This window comes from Salvelinus fontinalis, chromosome 38 (genome assembly GCF_029448725.1).
Source record: "Salvelinus fontinalis isolate EN_2023a chromosome 38, ASM2944872v1, whole genome shotgun sequence".
Lineage (NCBI taxonomy): Eukaryota > Metazoa > Chordata > Actinopteri > Salmoniformes > Salmonidae > Salvelinus > Salvelinus fontinalis.
In genome coordinates this window covers 34,803,977-34,821,131 of record NC_074702.1, presented here as the reverse complement: position 1 = coordinate 34,821,131, position 17,155 = coordinate 34,803,977, and the positions used below count along the sequence as shown (strand labels likewise).

The following is a 17,155-nucleotide window of genomic DNA, read 5'->3' as shown; positions in this document are numbered from 1 at the left end:
TGATTTTGAACTCCACCGTACATCCGTGGATCTTTCTAGCTCGATACACGGTCTATCGGGATGCAACTCTTTCTGTACTTCTATGAATCGAGCATGTCTGTGAGATCCACTCATAAATGTGTGTAGCTGGTTTACTGTATCAAAAAAAAGTACTGACATGTCCCGACACTTTTGCCGTGATGCACAGAACTAAATACAGACGGTGGGAGTAACAATGCACATATACCGCTTGCTTAAATGTTTGCTTTAGTAGGACATGTACCCCTCCTCTGTTCCCTAACATGACTGAAGCACCATCGAAACAAAAACCCATACACAGAGTGGGATCCAACTCCAGGGGTTGCAACACTTAAAGTATTTTCCTTTTGGTGACTGGCCCAACGCTACCTTCCGGCCCAACTTAAATCGTTGGTGAAAAGAAAGACGCATTACAGACACCTTCCGCGTCTGCTGTATAGGTTAGGGATCGGCATCCCGTCAACGGGACAGTTGTAAATCGTGCAGCGCCTTGTGTCAAGAATACAGATTTTAGAGAAACAACAAATGTCGGTACATATAAGTGTCTTTTATCGTCTGAAAGCTTAAATTCTAGTTAATATAACTGCACTGTCCAATTTAGAGTAGCTATTACTGCGAGAAAAAAATGCCATGCTATTGTTTGAGGAGAGCTCCTAACAACAAAACACTTTTTTCACTGCGATAGGTTTGATAAATTCACCTCTGAAGGTGAAATACCTACTTACATTCTGAAATCTTGCTCTGATTTATCATCCCAAGGGTCCCAGAGATAACATGAAGTGTAGTTTTGCTAGATAAAATCCTATTTCATATCGTAAAAAGGTCCATATAGCATGCACGATCGATTTTGTATTTCCACTCGTTCAATTTGCCTAGAAAGGAATCTGTCAACGAGTCAAATCAATTTCTCATGTTTTCCTCAGAGATACTAGAACGTAACAAGATTTCACTATATCATTAGGGGTGTAGTATATCCTATAGGACACCATATTTGGTCAGAGAGCGACGCCTTCATGGCACGCCGATGACGCTGGCGGTCTTCACCTGAACAACTCTAACTTTGTCAAATAAGCACCAATCGGGGTCAAACAAATCTAGCTAGATAGCCAATGAGCTGGGCTTTACGGGATTATCCAGAAACCCCGTGTCTGTCGCAAAATGTAGGTGCTAACCGTTTGCGACAGCATGCCTTTTCCTTTTGGACAAAAATTCTAAGAATATTCAGAGTTATGAAGTTATGAAAACTGGTTGTTTTGCAAATGTTGAACTTATAATATGGCTACTAATACTGGAAAAGCTAAATCAAAGTCGAAGTATACAGATGTGACGATGTTCTTGCAGAAAAATGGCATATCAATGCAACTGTCTCCTTCACGATTTGCCCATATGTAGCTGGGTGACTTCACACTAAATGTCATGGAGAATGCTCATACTTCAAGTTATCCGCCTGAAAGTTTGCACATACACTGCTTCCATCTTGTGGACACCATCGGAATTACCAGAGTGATGGCTAGAACTGGGACCTTTCTCTTGCATTTCAAAGATGGTGGAAGAAAAAAAAACGTTTTGTTTTTTCTTTGTATTTTCTTCTACCAGATCTATTGTGTTATGTTCTCCTACATTCAATTGACATTTCCACAAACGTAAGTGTTTCCGTTCAAATGGTACCAAGAATATGCATATTGTTGCTTCAGGGCCTGAGCTACAGGCAGTTAGATTATGTATGTCATTTTAGGCGAAAATTCAAAAAAAGGGTGCTATCGCTAAGAAGTTTTAATTAAAGGAATTAATTATTATTATGTCCATTCGTCAGGTTAGGACGCCGAGGGATGAGAACACGTTGGTATGTCGGGTATTGGTTTCCCGCAGTTATGTTATTAACGACCGTGAGGGTATGTGTTCGGCAGGCAGATGCAGGAACGCCTCGAAATGCAGGCTGCAGTTGCACAGTATTGAGTTATTTTGGACGGAAGGCAAAGATGGCCACACCGCTTGTTGAGCATTTATCTAGTTAGAAAATAATATAAGCTTGTCGTTAATTGTGAAGCAAATGACTAAATAGTGGAGTCTGGCAGTAGCATACAACGAACGATTATATATATATATATATATATATATATATATATATATATATATATATATATATATATATGTGTGTGTGTGAGAGACACAGAAGCTGTCTAGCTACATTTTGGTGGCGTGTCGATGGCTAGCTAACTAACGTTAGTATGAATGGCTACGCGGTCGCTGTTTTGGCTGCAATGAGCTTGGTACTTGGCGAAATAAAATGCTAGAAGAATAGTGATAGTTAGCTAACGTTAACTTGTTTGCTTGCATGATCGCTTAATGATCTCGTAACTAGCAGAAACATTCGATTAACGTTAAATAAATACCTAACGTTAGCCAGCCCGGTGGTTAGTAAGCTAACGTAAACAGCTACTGTAGCTAGCTAACTAACTTAATTTGATCACCGGACCCTTTTACATTATGAAAAACTGTGAGTACCAGCAAATTGACCCACGGGGACTTTCAACACCCTCGTCAACGCAACCCTGTACCGAAAATAATGTGCAGAGGTCTCGGAGAAAATGGGAAGTATTTCCAGGGAAAAATCGCTTTTATTGCGATGGACGGATTATTCTGGCCAGACAAAGTGGTATCCTGCCTCTGACACTGGGCCTTATCATTGTCACAAGTGGCCTTTTCTTTGCATTCGAGTAAGTGGCTATGCATCATAATATTGCTTCGCTTTTGTTTAACTTGACGTTACCAGTCTAGACAGCCATCTAACGTCAGTTGCTTAGCTAACTAGGTAGTTAACATTACTTCGTTGAGTAGGCTTCCTCGGTTATTCAAAGTTGCTGACCAGTTAACTAACAGTGAAGCTCAGGGCCATACATACCTACCTAAAAATCTGTTTTTGCTTTTGTTTATTTTGTCTATTTGAATTGAGCTTGTCTTTGGCTCATGTAGATTTTAGAGTTGTACAGTAGGCCTATTAGAATGGGTGTCTCAACCACTCAAGGCCAGGGACAGACAAGCTCTCATATCCACTCTTGTCCTCCTGCAGTTGCCCATTCCTGGTGACTCACCTGACCGTCTGCATACCTGTGATTGGTGGAGTGTTGTTTGTGTTTGTGGTCACCTCCCTACTGCAGACCAGCTTTACAGACCCTGGAATCCTGCCTAGGACCCTGCCAGATGAGGCTGCAGACATTGAGAAGCAGATAGGTAAGATAGACTTAGGATATAGTGTAACAGACTGGGGTGATGGCTGAAGAACTAGACCAGCTGGGGTATGTCTGGGGTCAACTGTTTCAGTGGCGGTCATAGTACAGATTAATATCCTTCAGCAGCATGTGTATTCAGTTAAGATTTTGTTTCATATGTGATCTAGTTGATGTCAACAACATGATTGCATTGATGTCAGAGAATCGATCCCTCCCTCTAACCCTCCCCTGATTCAAGACACCTCAGGTTCCTCCACGTACCATCCCCCTCCGCGCACCAAAGAAATCCTCATTAACCAGCAGGTGGTGAAGCTTAAGTATTGCTTCACCTGCAAGATGTTCCGCCCTCCTCGGACCTCACACTGCAGCATGTGTGACAACTGTGTGGGTAAGGACTGTATGGGTAGTGACTGTTGTTCAAAGTGTCCAAATATGCCATATCTCAATTTTTTTTAATGTTCTGCCCTCAGAGCGGTTCGATCACCATTGCCCGTGGGTGGGGAACTGTGTGGGCAAGCGCAACTACCGCTTCTTCTACAGCTTCATAGTCTCTCTCTCCTTCCACACCTCCTTCATCTTCGGCTGTGTCGTCACACACCTCACGCTACGTATGTATGCTCACTCGCAAACAAACACGAATGCACTATGTTGTTTCTTTCCCTGCTGTTCCGTGACAATATTAACTGTCGAGTGTTCGTATTGGGTTGCTGACTTTTTACCTTCCTGTTTTTCAGGATCCCAAGGAGGGAATGGCTTAGTTCTGGCCTTACAGGAGAATCCTGCCAGATATCCTTTTCACACCAAACATTCTCTCTATCTCATTACAATCCCTGTAGTGGCTTAGATGACAACACTGCTGCTCTCGCTCTTAGCCCAGAGATAAAAGTTGACAAGGATTTTGTTCCTGGTTCTAAGACTTTGGCCTAAGCCCACTCATTCCTAATAGGATCAGTTCCCTGTAGTCCATTCTTCACACACTGGCAATGGTGTACGCCTGTGGCTTTTAGACAGATGGCAAAACTTCAGAAGCAGGTGTGCACCCTAATGTTGTCACACTGGCTGGCTAGACACATTATGTGGTTTACAATAGTGGGTTTTGTGATTTCTTCTAAACCCAGAACAGTTAGTAATATGGTATAATTGCAGTTCAGGGAAACCAGTAGTTAGGCCTTCATGGCTATAATATTGTGATTCTGATTGTGATTCCCAAAGAATTACACAATAAGGCCTTCTGATGATCATGTAGCTCTTGTTATTGATAGTCATTGTTGATAACCTTTGCTAGTGTATGTTGAAGCCTTGACAATCCCTCTCACTGTGGTTGAACTAGTTATTTGCTTCTTCTCCATTTGGTCTATTCTGGGGCTTTCAGGTTTCCATACATACTTGGTGGCCTTCAACCTCACAACAAATGAAGATGTAAGTACCAACCATAGATCTTGAAAATAGTAGATAGTGATAGCGCTGACATCATCCACGTATTCCTATAGAAAACTCCAGATGGCGTATGAGGCCAGAACTATTTGAATTTGAAGCGCCCCATTTTGCTGAATGGCACCAAAAAACGCTAAGGATCATGGTCAACGTAGTTGTTTTCATCCTGCTTGATAGTCAACACGGAGCCTCCTCATAGCTTGCCGGCCTGTGAATGGTCTGTCAGCACGTGGTCCTGTGTGACGACAAATGTAGTAGTCAGACTGGATCCCTATTTAATATAATATCTCGATTTGTAGCGAACTTTAAAATAATTAAGTGGGGATCGAACTTGATCATGCTAAACACATTTTAAAGTCCAAACCTTCTGTCTAAAAAAAGTGTTTGGCCTGTTTTGGCGATGGTAATTTACATAGGTTTTCTATGGAAGACCAGGGCTTTTGGTTGCTACACCGCTAGGTTGCTACTCAGGACAGAACTTATTAATGCATTGGAGAAATTAGAGGCTTCACAAGTAACTGAAGATTAGCTACCTATAATAAACACAGCAAAAAAAGAAACATCCTCTCCCTGTCAACTGGGTTTATTTTCAGCAAACTTATGTGTAAATATTTGTATGAACATAAGATTCAACAACTGAGACACACACTGAACAAGTTCCACAGACATGTGACTAACAGAAATGGAATAATGTGTCCCTGAACAAAAGGAGGGGTCAAAATCAAAAGTAACAGTCAGTATCTGGTGTGGCCACCAGCTGCATTAAGTACTGCAGTGCATCTCCTCATGGACTGCACAAGATTTGCCAGTTCTTGCTGTGAGATGTTACACCACTCTTCCACCACCAAGGCAAGTTCCCGGACATTTCTGAGGGGAATGGCCCTCACCCTCCGATCCAACAGGTCCCAGACGTGCTCAATGGGATTGAGATCCGGGCTCTTCGCTGGCCATGGCAGAACACTGACATTCCTGTCTTGCAGGAAATCACGCACAGAACGAGCAGTATGGCTGGTGGCATTGTCATGCTGGAGGGTCATGGCAGGATGAGCCTAAGGAAGGGTACCACATGAGGGAGGAGGATGTCTTCCCTGTAACACACAGCGTTGAGATTGCCTGCAATGACAAGCTCAGTCCGATGATGCTGTGACGCACCGCCCCAGACCACGGACCCTCCACCTCCAAATCGATCCCACTCCAGAGTACAGGCCTCGGTGTAACGCTCATTCCTTTGACGATAAATGCGAATCTGACCGTCACCCCTGGTGAGACAAAACCGCGACTCGTCAGTGAAGAGCACCTTTTGCCAGTCCTGTCTGGTCCAGTGATGGTGGGTTTGTGCCCTTAGGCGATGTTGTTGCCGGTGATGTCTGGTGAGGACCTGCCTTACAACAGGCCTACAAGCCCTCAGTCCAGCCTCTCTCAGCCTATTACGGACAGTCTGAGCACTGATGGAGGGATTGTGCGTTCCTGGTGTAACTCGGCAGTTGTTGCCATCCTGTACCTGTCCCGCAGGTGTAGTGTTCGAATGTACCTATCCTGTGCAGGTGTTGTTACATGTGGTCTGCCACTGTGAGGACAATCAGTTGTCCGTCCTGTCTCCCTGTAGAGCTGTCTTAGGCGTCTCACAGTACGGACATAGCAATTTATTGCCCTGGCCACATCTGCAGTCTTCATGCCTCCTTGCAGCATGCCTAAGGCACGTTCACGCAGATGAGCAGGTACCCTGGGCATTTTTCTTTTGGTGTTTTTCAAAGTCAGTAGAAAGGCCTCTTTGGTGTCCTAAGTTTTCATAACTGTGACCTTAATTGCCTACCGTCTGTAAGCTGTTAGTGTCCTAACGACCGTTCCACAGGTGCATGTTCATTAATTGTTTATGGTTCATTGAATAAGCATGGGAAACGGTGTTTAAACCCTTTACAATGAAGATCTGTGAAGTTATTTGGATTTTTACGAATTATCTTTGAAAGACAGGGTCCTGAAAAAGGGACATTTATTTTTTTGCTGACTTTATATTTTGTTTAGTACTCTACACACTTTTTTTTGAGGATTGTTTCTAAAATGTTATTGAACAGATGGTGAGAGAGACAGAGGTCGAAGATAAGAGTAGTTGGGTGAAAGGGCAAGTGGACAGATTTCAACCTATTCAGGCACGGTAGACATTGTGCCGGAGGAAGCGGTATTCCTGCTAGACTACCAAGGCCGCACTACACATCCTAATCACCTAAATATACAGTACTTGAATGTTTGATCCTGCTTGGTCTCCAGACTGCTTCTTAACTTTGTCTTTCCTGTGCAGATAAAAGGCTCCTGGTCGAGTAAAAGAGGTGCAGAGGACTCTGGGAATCCCTACACTTACGACAACATCTTTACCAACTTCTGTGCAACGCTGTGTGGGCCCATGCCCCCCAGGTCAGTATGTATGGCTAAACCCCCACATCAGTCAAAGTTGCTACTGTCAAATGAAATGTATCTCAGTTCACCCTTCGTTAAACTTGGCTCCCAACTTTGGGCTCCCAAGTGGCGCAGCGGTCTAAGGCACTGCATCTCAGTGCAAAAGGCATCACTACAGTCCCTGGTTTGAATCCAGGCTGTATTACATCCGGCTGTGATTGTGCGCTGCCCTATGCGACTCCCAATCGGCCCACTGTCGTCCAGGTTTGGCCGGGGTAGGCCGTCATTGTAAAAAATAATTTGTTCTTAACTGACTTGCCTTGTTAAATAAAAAATAAGTACCTCAAGGATACAATGAAATGTCCTCTTGGGAATGGAAATTGTCTATGTATCTTTCTAACATTCTCTTTTCCTCTCATGTCTTTCAGTCTAATTGACAGAAGAGGCTTTTTGCCCCCTGAAGACATTCCACCTGCTGTTGCAGTGGACATGGGGCGGCCCCCTTTCCTGGCCAAGAATGACACAAACATGGTAGGGCCACCATCTAGTGGCTACATGTCCTGACCGTGCTGTAGTTCAAAAGTCTTCACCTTGACCCTTGGAGAATCTCAATTGTATACTCCTCGTGTCCTCTCACCTTCTTCAGGAGAGTGGACTCGAGGAGTATGCATTTGAGATTCTGCCCCTGTGCCTGTCCTGCATGAGCCCACTATATTCCCTTCAGACCCCCCCCCCCCCCCTTCTCCAAATGTACTTACCATAGTATGTTACATATTGTGTCATAAGAGGGAGGATGGTGCACATTCTATTCTTATAATGCACATTAGGGATAGGACACTGCATCCATGAACATTACGTCTTGCTTTTAGTGTTTTTTCTTTTTTTACCTGATTTTTAAATAATTGGTATTTACCTGAATCGGAACTACCTCTTAGCTGTACCCCTATGTTTTTTGTTGTTGCAAGTTTGTATAGTTGAACGGTTTCCACACTCGTGTTTATTGCACCTGTGTGGACCAGGCTATAAGTGTAGATATCCACAATGGAAATTAAATGGCTGAGGTTTGTAGAAGCTAATTTCTTGCAACAGAGATGCTTTCAGAAAACGGTTGAAAGTTTAGGTTTACATGGGTGAACTCTGGGTTTACATAGATATTTTTTTATTAAGTACTTTATCACCAGTCATATTGTATTCACTTACAGGCAGGTCTTTGAAAATTCAAGTCACTTTATATTGTTGCATTATGTTCATCTAATTTGTCTTGATTATTTATTTTATTTAACCTTTATTTTACTAAGCAAGTCAGTTAAGAACAAATTCTTATTTACAATGATGGCCTACCCCGGCCAAATCCTAGCCCGGATGATGCTGGGCCAATTGTGTGCCTCCCTATGGGACTCCCAGTCACGGCCGGTTGTGATACAGCCTGGAATCGAACCAGGGTCTGTAGTGACGCCTCTAGCACTGAGATGCAGTGCCTTAGACCGCTGCGCCTCTTAGGAGCAGCGATATTGTTTGGACTCCCAAAACAATATTTGGGGTGTCCAATCAAAAACTCATCTTTTGACCAATTGGTAAAATAACAAATGGTCCAAACCTTATGCCTCTATCATAATTCGTTCAAAATGTATTGGAGTTTTCACCCTGTAGGATAGTCAAAATTAGGGGGACTAAATCAGTAGAGTCCAGAGAATTTTTTTTCTTCTCTAAAATAGTGCTGTGGCAGTGATGAAATTGTCAGCTGGTGATTGTCATGCAAATAACTGCCAGTTTTACTGTAATTGACCATTTAATTAACATCAACACTTTTAGTGTCTCCTGGCTTTCACGCATAGCCTACAAGCAACTGATGCAGACCCATGGAACATCTACATTTTAAAAAGTCTAATAAATTCATAGCCTACACCAGCGCAATAAATCCATTATTTATCTTAGGCTACATTTTCTTCAGACCTGTCTATTTCAGAAAAACAGAATGGCATATTCTGAATTGTCCTCAACTTGGGCTATGCTATATGGCTGTGGGCTACACTAGTTCATTTAGCAGACTCGATTTCCTTAGAATTCTGTGGCATTATTTTATAGTATGAAGAATACAATTGAACATAACTGAATATAATTGAAAGGATATTTCGAGGGAGTGCGCTTATGTGGCTATTCTGTGTTGAGCAGTTAACAAAGAAACCGGTCCTCCTATATGCTATATGCTTTACAGTTATTTATGCAACTTTAGTTGCGATCCCTGGTGAGTGCGTACTGTGCATATTCACTATTTATCCTTGTTGTGTCAGTGCTACTTTAATGTTATGGCTATGCAATCTACTCATCAACCTATTATTTGTAATGTATCTTACATAAGTCTGCAAATGCGATGATGCATGGAATGCTTTATTATAAAGGTGCATTTTTTTTAAGGTGAAAATTAGCTTCCTCAAATTCACGTGCCGCCTATGTACGCTAGGTTGTGTGCTTCATTTTAAGAATTGAGCAATAAATATAGCCCCACAAGAAGCTGGGATCCTCTTTCAAATAGGGGCCGGTCATAACTCTTATAAGAACACGTTTCACTGTGCTCTCTAACCGTGTTCCAGGGGTCCTAGGCCTGTAGTTTACGTTTGGAGTTATTCGACCACTTTAGTTAAAAACCATATCAAAACATATAGGCCTATGGGCTAGGCTACATGATGTGTGTGACTGATTTGAAAAAGTTGCTGTTTCTTGTCTTACTGCACATGCTGGGCATCATTCACAAGTGATAATATTGTCACTCATCAGACTATTCTTAATTTAATTTTGTCTTTACATATTGTTAGGTTCTAAAGATTAGTAAAGCTTAAACCAAGTTTATTCACCCATTGGGTCATACAGCTGCATAAGACAAAATAAATATTCACACAAGCACTGATATTGAACACTTTCTCCTATACTGAGTTTCCTCCTACACATCTGAACAGCCAATGCATCTCTGTTGCTAGACAGAACCTTAGTGATATCTGTTCTTCTTCACCTCATTTGACCTGGCTTCGACCCCAAATTGCTCACTCCTCCCCAACTCACGGCTATCATATTGACTTCACAGTACCAGACTGTGTCTCTTCTCCCATAGGATCCCTGATGGCTAACAATAACATGGGACAGATTGTAAACATTATACATTCCCCTCTCTCCCTCAGTGACATGAATAAGTATATTTCATATTTTCAGAACCCAACAATATACTAAATAATACGTGTGAAATTAGTTCTGATTTAGGATGGACCATTATCATGCACCTGTCGGAACAGTGGCAAGAAAAAATATTTGAACCCTTTGGAATTACCTGGATTTCTGCATAAACTGGTCATAAAATTTGATCTTCTAAGTCACAACAATAGACAAACACATTCTGCTTAATCTAATAACACACAAACAATTATATGTTTTCATGTCTTTATTGAACACACCGTGTAAACATTCACAGTGTAGGGTGGATAAATTATGTGAACCCTTGGTTGACCCTCCTTTGGCAGCAATAACCTCAACCAAACGTTTTCTGTGGTTGCGGATCAGACCTGCACAACGGTCAGGAGGAATTTTGGACCATTCCTCTTTAATAGCCTACCAAACTCGCTAATGGCCAGGTACACAGCGATCTATTGTCCCTCTAATCTCTAGTGAACGATTCGGAACATGAAAAATCGTATTTGTCTTGGTAAAATTGATTTTATAACATAATGAAGTGAAATGTCATAACCAAAGTGTGTTTTCACCCACTGAATTATATATTTTTATCCTATAATATGAAGCATCGTAGAGGCATGATTATAAAGTTTTCCCATCTTAAATATTTTTTTTTAAGGTTGGCCTCTAAGTTTCCTTCATCTTGGCTTAGTAATGATCTTTACCTGTTTTTATTCAACGATTTTCTGTTTTTAATCTTTCGGTAACTCCATATTACCATCAGTTTATCCTGCAGTCCTGAGGCCTTTTTTCCCTTAGTAGCTTTTTACAATTTGAGTGATTCTCCTTTTTATACCAGAACTAAACTGACAATCTCTGTGCTCCACAGTGTGTAACACTTTTAACTCCCAGTTTTGTGATGTGTTCCTCCCACCCCACTATAGGAGGAGAATTGTCAGGGTTTTGCTCTGTCCTGCACAGCCTGAAGGTTAACTTCCTCATGTAGAGGGTCGATGGTAAGAGTAGGGCTCAAGCTCCAACCCATCACCACACGTTTATTTTTGCTGTTATCTGTTCAGTTTGCATGTTCATCATGTGTGGCTGCTATCATAAGTAACTGTGAAATGACATCACAATTTGTGAGATATCTGTTGGGATACTGGCTTATCACCCATCCAATTGTAGGGTTTTAATTTCCGTTAGTACATTGTATTCATTACTCAGTAGAACAAGTGTCACTGACTCACTAGGGCAAGTGGAAAGGTGTTGTGAATTGAGCCATAGTATGTTGTGGGGCATCATGATGTGCCTTACCTCTGGAACTGCATGCCACTCTGCCACTATTTGAGACATAATCCTTCATCTCCCTCTTCATTAATCCCTATTTTTCTCTCAGCCCTTTCTAGGCATGTGGATGTCATGTTGATGACTTGATGTAGAACACACAGCTTAGAACAACTGTAGCATCATATTCTCAAACTTGAGCTATTCCTATTATCAATCATTGTCTCTTATGCCCTGGGGCAGCGGAGTACATGTGGTGAGGTCAGAGGTTACGGTAGCCTTAATCCTAAACATTCGTCTGTTTGTCTCTTATCCAATTTGATAAGGAAATGTACTTACCCATATGCAATTGGGGGAGGAAAGTATCATATAACCCAGTGTAATGAGGATATGGCATGAATGTTTACTGACAAACACACCCTATTCAAAAGTACAGTAAATAAGATTGTATTTATTCACTAGGGATGGTGTCACTGGAAGCATAATACACTGCTCAAAAAAATAAAGGGAACACTAAAATAACACATCCTAGATCTTAATGAATGAAATATTCTTATTAAATACTTTTTTCTTTACATAGTTGAATGTGCTGACAACAAAATCACACAAAAATTATCAATGGAAATCAAATTTATCAACCCATGGAGGTCTGGATTTGGAGTCACACTCAAAATTAAAGTGGAAAACCACACTACAGGCTGATCCAACTTTGATGTAATGTCCTTAAAACAAGTCAAAATGAGGCTCAGTAGTGTGTGTGGCCTCCACGTGCCTGTATGACCTCCCTACAACGCCTGGGCATGCTCCTGATGAGGTGGCGGATGGTCTCCTGAGGGATCTCCTCCCAGACCTGGACTAAAGCATCCGCCAACTCCTGGACAGTCTGTGGTGCAATGGAGCGAGACATGATGTCCCAGATGTGCTCAATTGGATTCAGGTCTGGGGAACGGACGGGCCAGTCCATAGCATCAATGCCTTCCTCTTGCAGGAACTGCTGACACACTCCAGCCACATGAGGTCTAGCATTGTCTTGCATTAGGAGGAACCCAGGGCCAACCGCACCAGCATATGGTCTCACAAGGGGTCTGAGGATCTCATCTCGGTACCTAATGGCAGTCAGGCTACCTCTGGCAAGCACATGGAGGGCTGTGCGGCCCCCCAAAGAAATGCCACCCCACACCATGACTGACCCACCGCCAAACTGGTCATGCTGGAGGATGTTGCAGGCAGCAGAACGTTCTCCACGGCGTCTCCAGACTCTGTCACGTCTGTCACATGTGCTCAGTGTGAACCTGCTTTCATCTGTGGCCTCCTCCACGTCTCCTGATGTACTGGCCTGTCTCCTGGTAGCGCCTCCATGCTCTGGACACTACGCTGACAGACACAGCAAACCTTCTTGCCACAGCTTGCATTGATGTGCCATCCTGGATGAGCTGCACTACCTGAGCCACTTGTGTGGGTTGTAGACTCTGTCTCATGCTACCACTAGAGTGAAAGCACCGCCAGCATTCAAAAGTGACCAAAACATCAGCCAGGAAGCATAGGAACTGAGAAGTGGTCTGTGGTCACCACCTGCAGAGCCACTCCTTTAGGGGTGTCTTGCTAATTGCCTATAATTTCTACCTGTTGTCTATTCCATTTGCACAACAGCATGTGAAATGTATTGTCAATCAGTGTTGCTTCCTAAGTGGACAGTTTGATTTCACAGAAGTGTGATTGACTTGGAGTTACATTGTGTTGTTTAAGTGTTCCCTTTATTTTTTTTTGAGCAGTGTACAATGGACAGGATAAACTTCATGTCACAGCAGCCAAACTAAAGTAGCCTTACTGTAACTCATGTTTCTCGAATGACATTCTACCCCCTACTACTACAGTATTGCCTTCCTTGCTGTTGCATATAATGGATACTTTCCCTGGTATAAACGAGCCCATCTTGTCAATGCCGGTGACCCAAGGGGAACCATACACTTTGTCCTGTCCTACATATCCCCTCTCTCCCCTATCAGGAGGGAAGGGAAGCTTCCCCAAGCTTTGTATCTAATCGTCTCTTTCGCCTTTGTTCCTCCCTGTCCTGTGCTAACAGGATTGTCACCAACAACTCACTCTTTCTCCACAATGCCATGCTGTCGCACCTAACCTGGTTATTGCTCTTACGTTAATCTCACTGTGCCGCTCCAAACTAATGCTTGTTTTCAGCTGTGCTTTTCCCTTCATTAACCATGTTCTGCCATATCATTGCTGTCTGTCTCTCACTTCTTCATATCCCTTCGTCTTTTTCCTTCTCTTACGTTTCCTTTTCTCACTTTTCCCTTTTTCTTGACTTCTCTGCCTTCCTCCTTTCTTCACACAGTGCACTCAGAGAACTAAGGACCTTCTGGAGAGGGTGTTCCGCTCTCCTGAGCTCCAGGGCCTGTGGCCCCTTGGCACCCCCGAGACTGCCCCTGGCCAGGAGTTGAGAGCCAGACCAGAGTCCAGGTCCCCAGCCCCCTCCTCCTCCACTGGGCCCCCACCCTCGAGCTGCTCAGGGTCTGCTGATGGGCGTCTCCTCAACGGCTGTTCTGGGTACGCCAATGGGTTTCCCCCCACGGGCTGCTCTGGTTCTGCCAATGGGCATCGCCCCACAGGGTGCTCAGGGCGCCAGGCCCCGTCCATGGAATGTCCGCCTGTGAACAGCAGCAAGAGACCCTCGCTGCACTCCAACAACCCGGCCTTCCGCCTGGCCAGTCCCTCTCCCTCCTTCACCCACAATACCATCATCCTGGGAGACGCTCCTGACATGGGCTTCATCCCACTGCACTGAGCAGACTCAGTGGCTCCAGTAGGACTGCTTCAGAGAACATTCCCCTTCCACACAGCTCCCTGAAACTCATTAGTGGCTAAACTGCCATTAACCTTTTGTAAGGGCTTTTTTTTTAACCATTAACTTTTTCATGAAACGTACTGCTTCTTCTTCTGAACTCAGGACTTAAGCCAGTGTTTTCCCCTGTCCTGTTGGTGATGAATTAGCTGGTAAACATTATTTCATAGAATGTTTTATTCCTCAAAGGAAAGATCTCCTACTGGCAGCAAGTTAAACTTGGTAACACTGACAAGCACCGATTTTATACACGTTTTATACACACTGATTCATAGAACATTTGTTTCACAAAGCTTCAAGCCATATGTACTCACTTGGCTGGTGTTCCAGTATAGTAACTAAGTAAGCAGCCTCTTTGCCTTTTATGTACTCTGTTGTATTACCTCTTATGCAAATCATTCATACACTTATGACAGAATAGGGGTGTGTGAGAGGGCTTTTGTTAGTGGATAAGTAGGTTGTGGTCTACCTGGCTTCCTATGCTCTTGGTCTTAGCTGTAGTGAAAACACCCAAGGTCTCCTAGTGTGAAAGGGCTCTGAAGTTCCACTCCCTCGTTCTACTCTACTGGTTTTTGGATCGGCTATGTTGTGGATATTGTTACGTATGTTTAGTCCTTGGCTGCAGTTGAGACTGACTCATTTTGATTGGATGAGACGAGCTATTGTCTGTAGTGGGCTGTTTCCCAAGGTTGCTGATGACTGACATCGTAATCTGTTGGACCTCTTTTTTTGTTGTTATTTTTCTTCTACTTAGGCTCAAAGTGTTCAGATTGATTGTTGGATTTAAATTCAGACTTGTTTTTGTATATTTATTTCTCACTGTGTTTAAGAGAGAGTGTGTAAATGTGATAGTGAATGTATTCTGTGTTTGAACTGACTGGTACTAGACTTTGACTGTCCAAGCGAAATGAACATGTGCTTTAGGGAAAGAGTTCATCGTGAGCTTGCGTTTTTGATTGTCCTTTATTATTCTAATTTAAGCACTGATCCAAATACAGATCCACTACTGCCTGCTGAGTTTCTGGTGTTTTGGAGGCCTGGTTAATACATTTTGACACAATGTTAACTGTTCAATTAACTTGCTAAGGATATTGAAATGTGACGACTGGTTCCCTCTTTTTCCTCATGTATTTTTACTGTGATGGCACATGTTGTTTTTTCATAGAGAAGTAAGGTACAGATTAATAATGTGATATGTAACGGTTTACACCATGTTTGAAGCACAGAACGTCTAGAAGTGTAAGATGATACCGCTTGCAGGCAATGCCTTGAAGTGAACTTTGCCTGTGCTGCTAGTGGCATGAAACCATATATCCCTTGGACTGGTCGTTTATCATAGACTACTAATCTGTAACGTGACATTACACTGAAGGTAATGCCGTTGGCCACAAGGGGGCGTTATTTCTTCCACATAACACCTTTATTATGTTCTAGGTACCTTTTTATAGACTAGAGCAATTGGGGTAGGTCCATTGATGCCTAATTTTCCTTCAATATAGTTAAATGAACTGTATGTAGTTGTGGAGGACCGCTGTGTGGTAGTCAACCATTTGTGTATTCGAACATTTGAAACCTTATAACTAGGTCGTTTGGATCAAAGATGTTCAGCGCTCCTACAACTGTTATGACTATAAGCTGTGCTTGTACTATTATGGGCTGTTTGATTTGGTTATTGTAGCCTGTAGATCATTTCTGTGAGGATTAAACGGAGGAACTGTACCATTGTTCATTAAAAGTCATTAGCTTTCTACTCTGTCTGTTTTTTCCCCTGCCTCAGAGGAGTCTCGTTCAGATTGTTTTCCACTTCAGTTGTCGTTTGAGAGGTTTTGCAGTAGCAACACTGACATGACAATTCTACTCAGTGGAGGCTGGTGCGAGGCGCGATAGGAGGACAGGCTCATTGTAATGGCTGGAATGGAATGGTATGAAACGCATCAAATGTATGGAAACCACGTTTGACTTCATTCTTTTTATTCCATTCAAGCTGTTACAATGAGCTTGTTGTCCTATAGCTCCTCCCACCAGCCTCCACTTTCTACTGTACACCCAGGCTTTCTATGAGCACACAGAATCTCTGACCAATTGGGTCAGACCACAATGCTCCCAAACTGGCACATGGCCACTTTTAATTAAATAATCGGAGGGTTCCCTCTTATGAAGAACACACAATGAGAAAGTGTATGATAACCACATGTGCTTGCTTGGGGAACATCCAATAATGAAAAGGGTCTTGTGCATGTGTGATACCCTGGCCTGACCACAGACTACCAAGTCACGGGTGCACCTCAGCCACGCTCAAGGTACTAAACGATATCATAACCGCCATCGATAAAAGACATTACTGTGCAGCCGTCTTCATCGACCTGGCCAAGGCTTTCGACTCTGTCAATCACCATATTCTTATCGGCAGACTCAATAGCCTCGGTTTTTCTAATGACTGCCTTGCCTGGTTCACCAACTACTTTGCAGACAGAGTTCAGTGTGTCAAATCGGAGGGCATGTTGTCCGGTCCTCTGGCAGTCTCTATGGGGGTACCACAGGGTTCAATTCTCGGGCCGACTCTTTTCTCTGTATACATCAATGATGTTGCTCTTGCTGCGGGCGATTCCCTGCTCCACCTCTACGCAGACGACACCATTCTGTATACTTCCGGCCCTTCCCTGGACACTGTGCTATCTAACCTCCAAACGAGCTTCAATGCCATACAACACTCCTTCCGTGGCCTCCAACTGCTCTTAAACGCTAGTAAAACCAAATGCATGCTTTTCAACCGCTCGCTGCC

The 17,155-nt window shown here is 43.1% G+C and overlaps 1 protein-coding gene across 3 annotated transcripts; it reads left to right on the top strand.

Annotated features, from left to right (window-relative positions):
• Nucleotides 1-1,527: 1,527 nt before the first annotated feature.
• LOC129837505 (palmitoyltransferase ZDHHC18-A-like) lies at nt 1,528-16,121 on the top strand. Of its 3 annotated transcripts, none has more exons than XM_055903731.1 (9): nt 1,528-1,661; nt 3,089-3,249; nt 3,487-3,636; nt 3,719-3,856; nt 3,983-4,034; nt 4,565-4,667; nt 6,979-7,091; nt 7,502-7,604; nt 13,867-16,121. In XM_055903731.1, the coding sequence occupies exons 1-9, from the start codon at nt 1,627-1,629 to the stop codon at nt 14,314-14,316; spliced, it is 1,305 nt and encodes a 434-aa protein (XP_055759706.1). In that variant the 5' UTR covers nt 1,528-1,626; the 3' UTR covers nt 14,317-16,121. The 3 variants fall into 3 exon arrangements, with proteins under 3 accessions (XP_055759706.1, XP_055759707.1, XP_055759705.1); XM_055903730.1 differs by lacking the exon at nt 1,528-1,661 and adding an exon at nt 1,930-2,735; XM_055903732.1 differs by lacking the exons at nt 1,528-1,661; nt 3,487-3,636 and adding an exon at nt 1,929-2,735.
• Nucleotides 16,122-17,155: the final 1,034 nt, after the last annotated feature.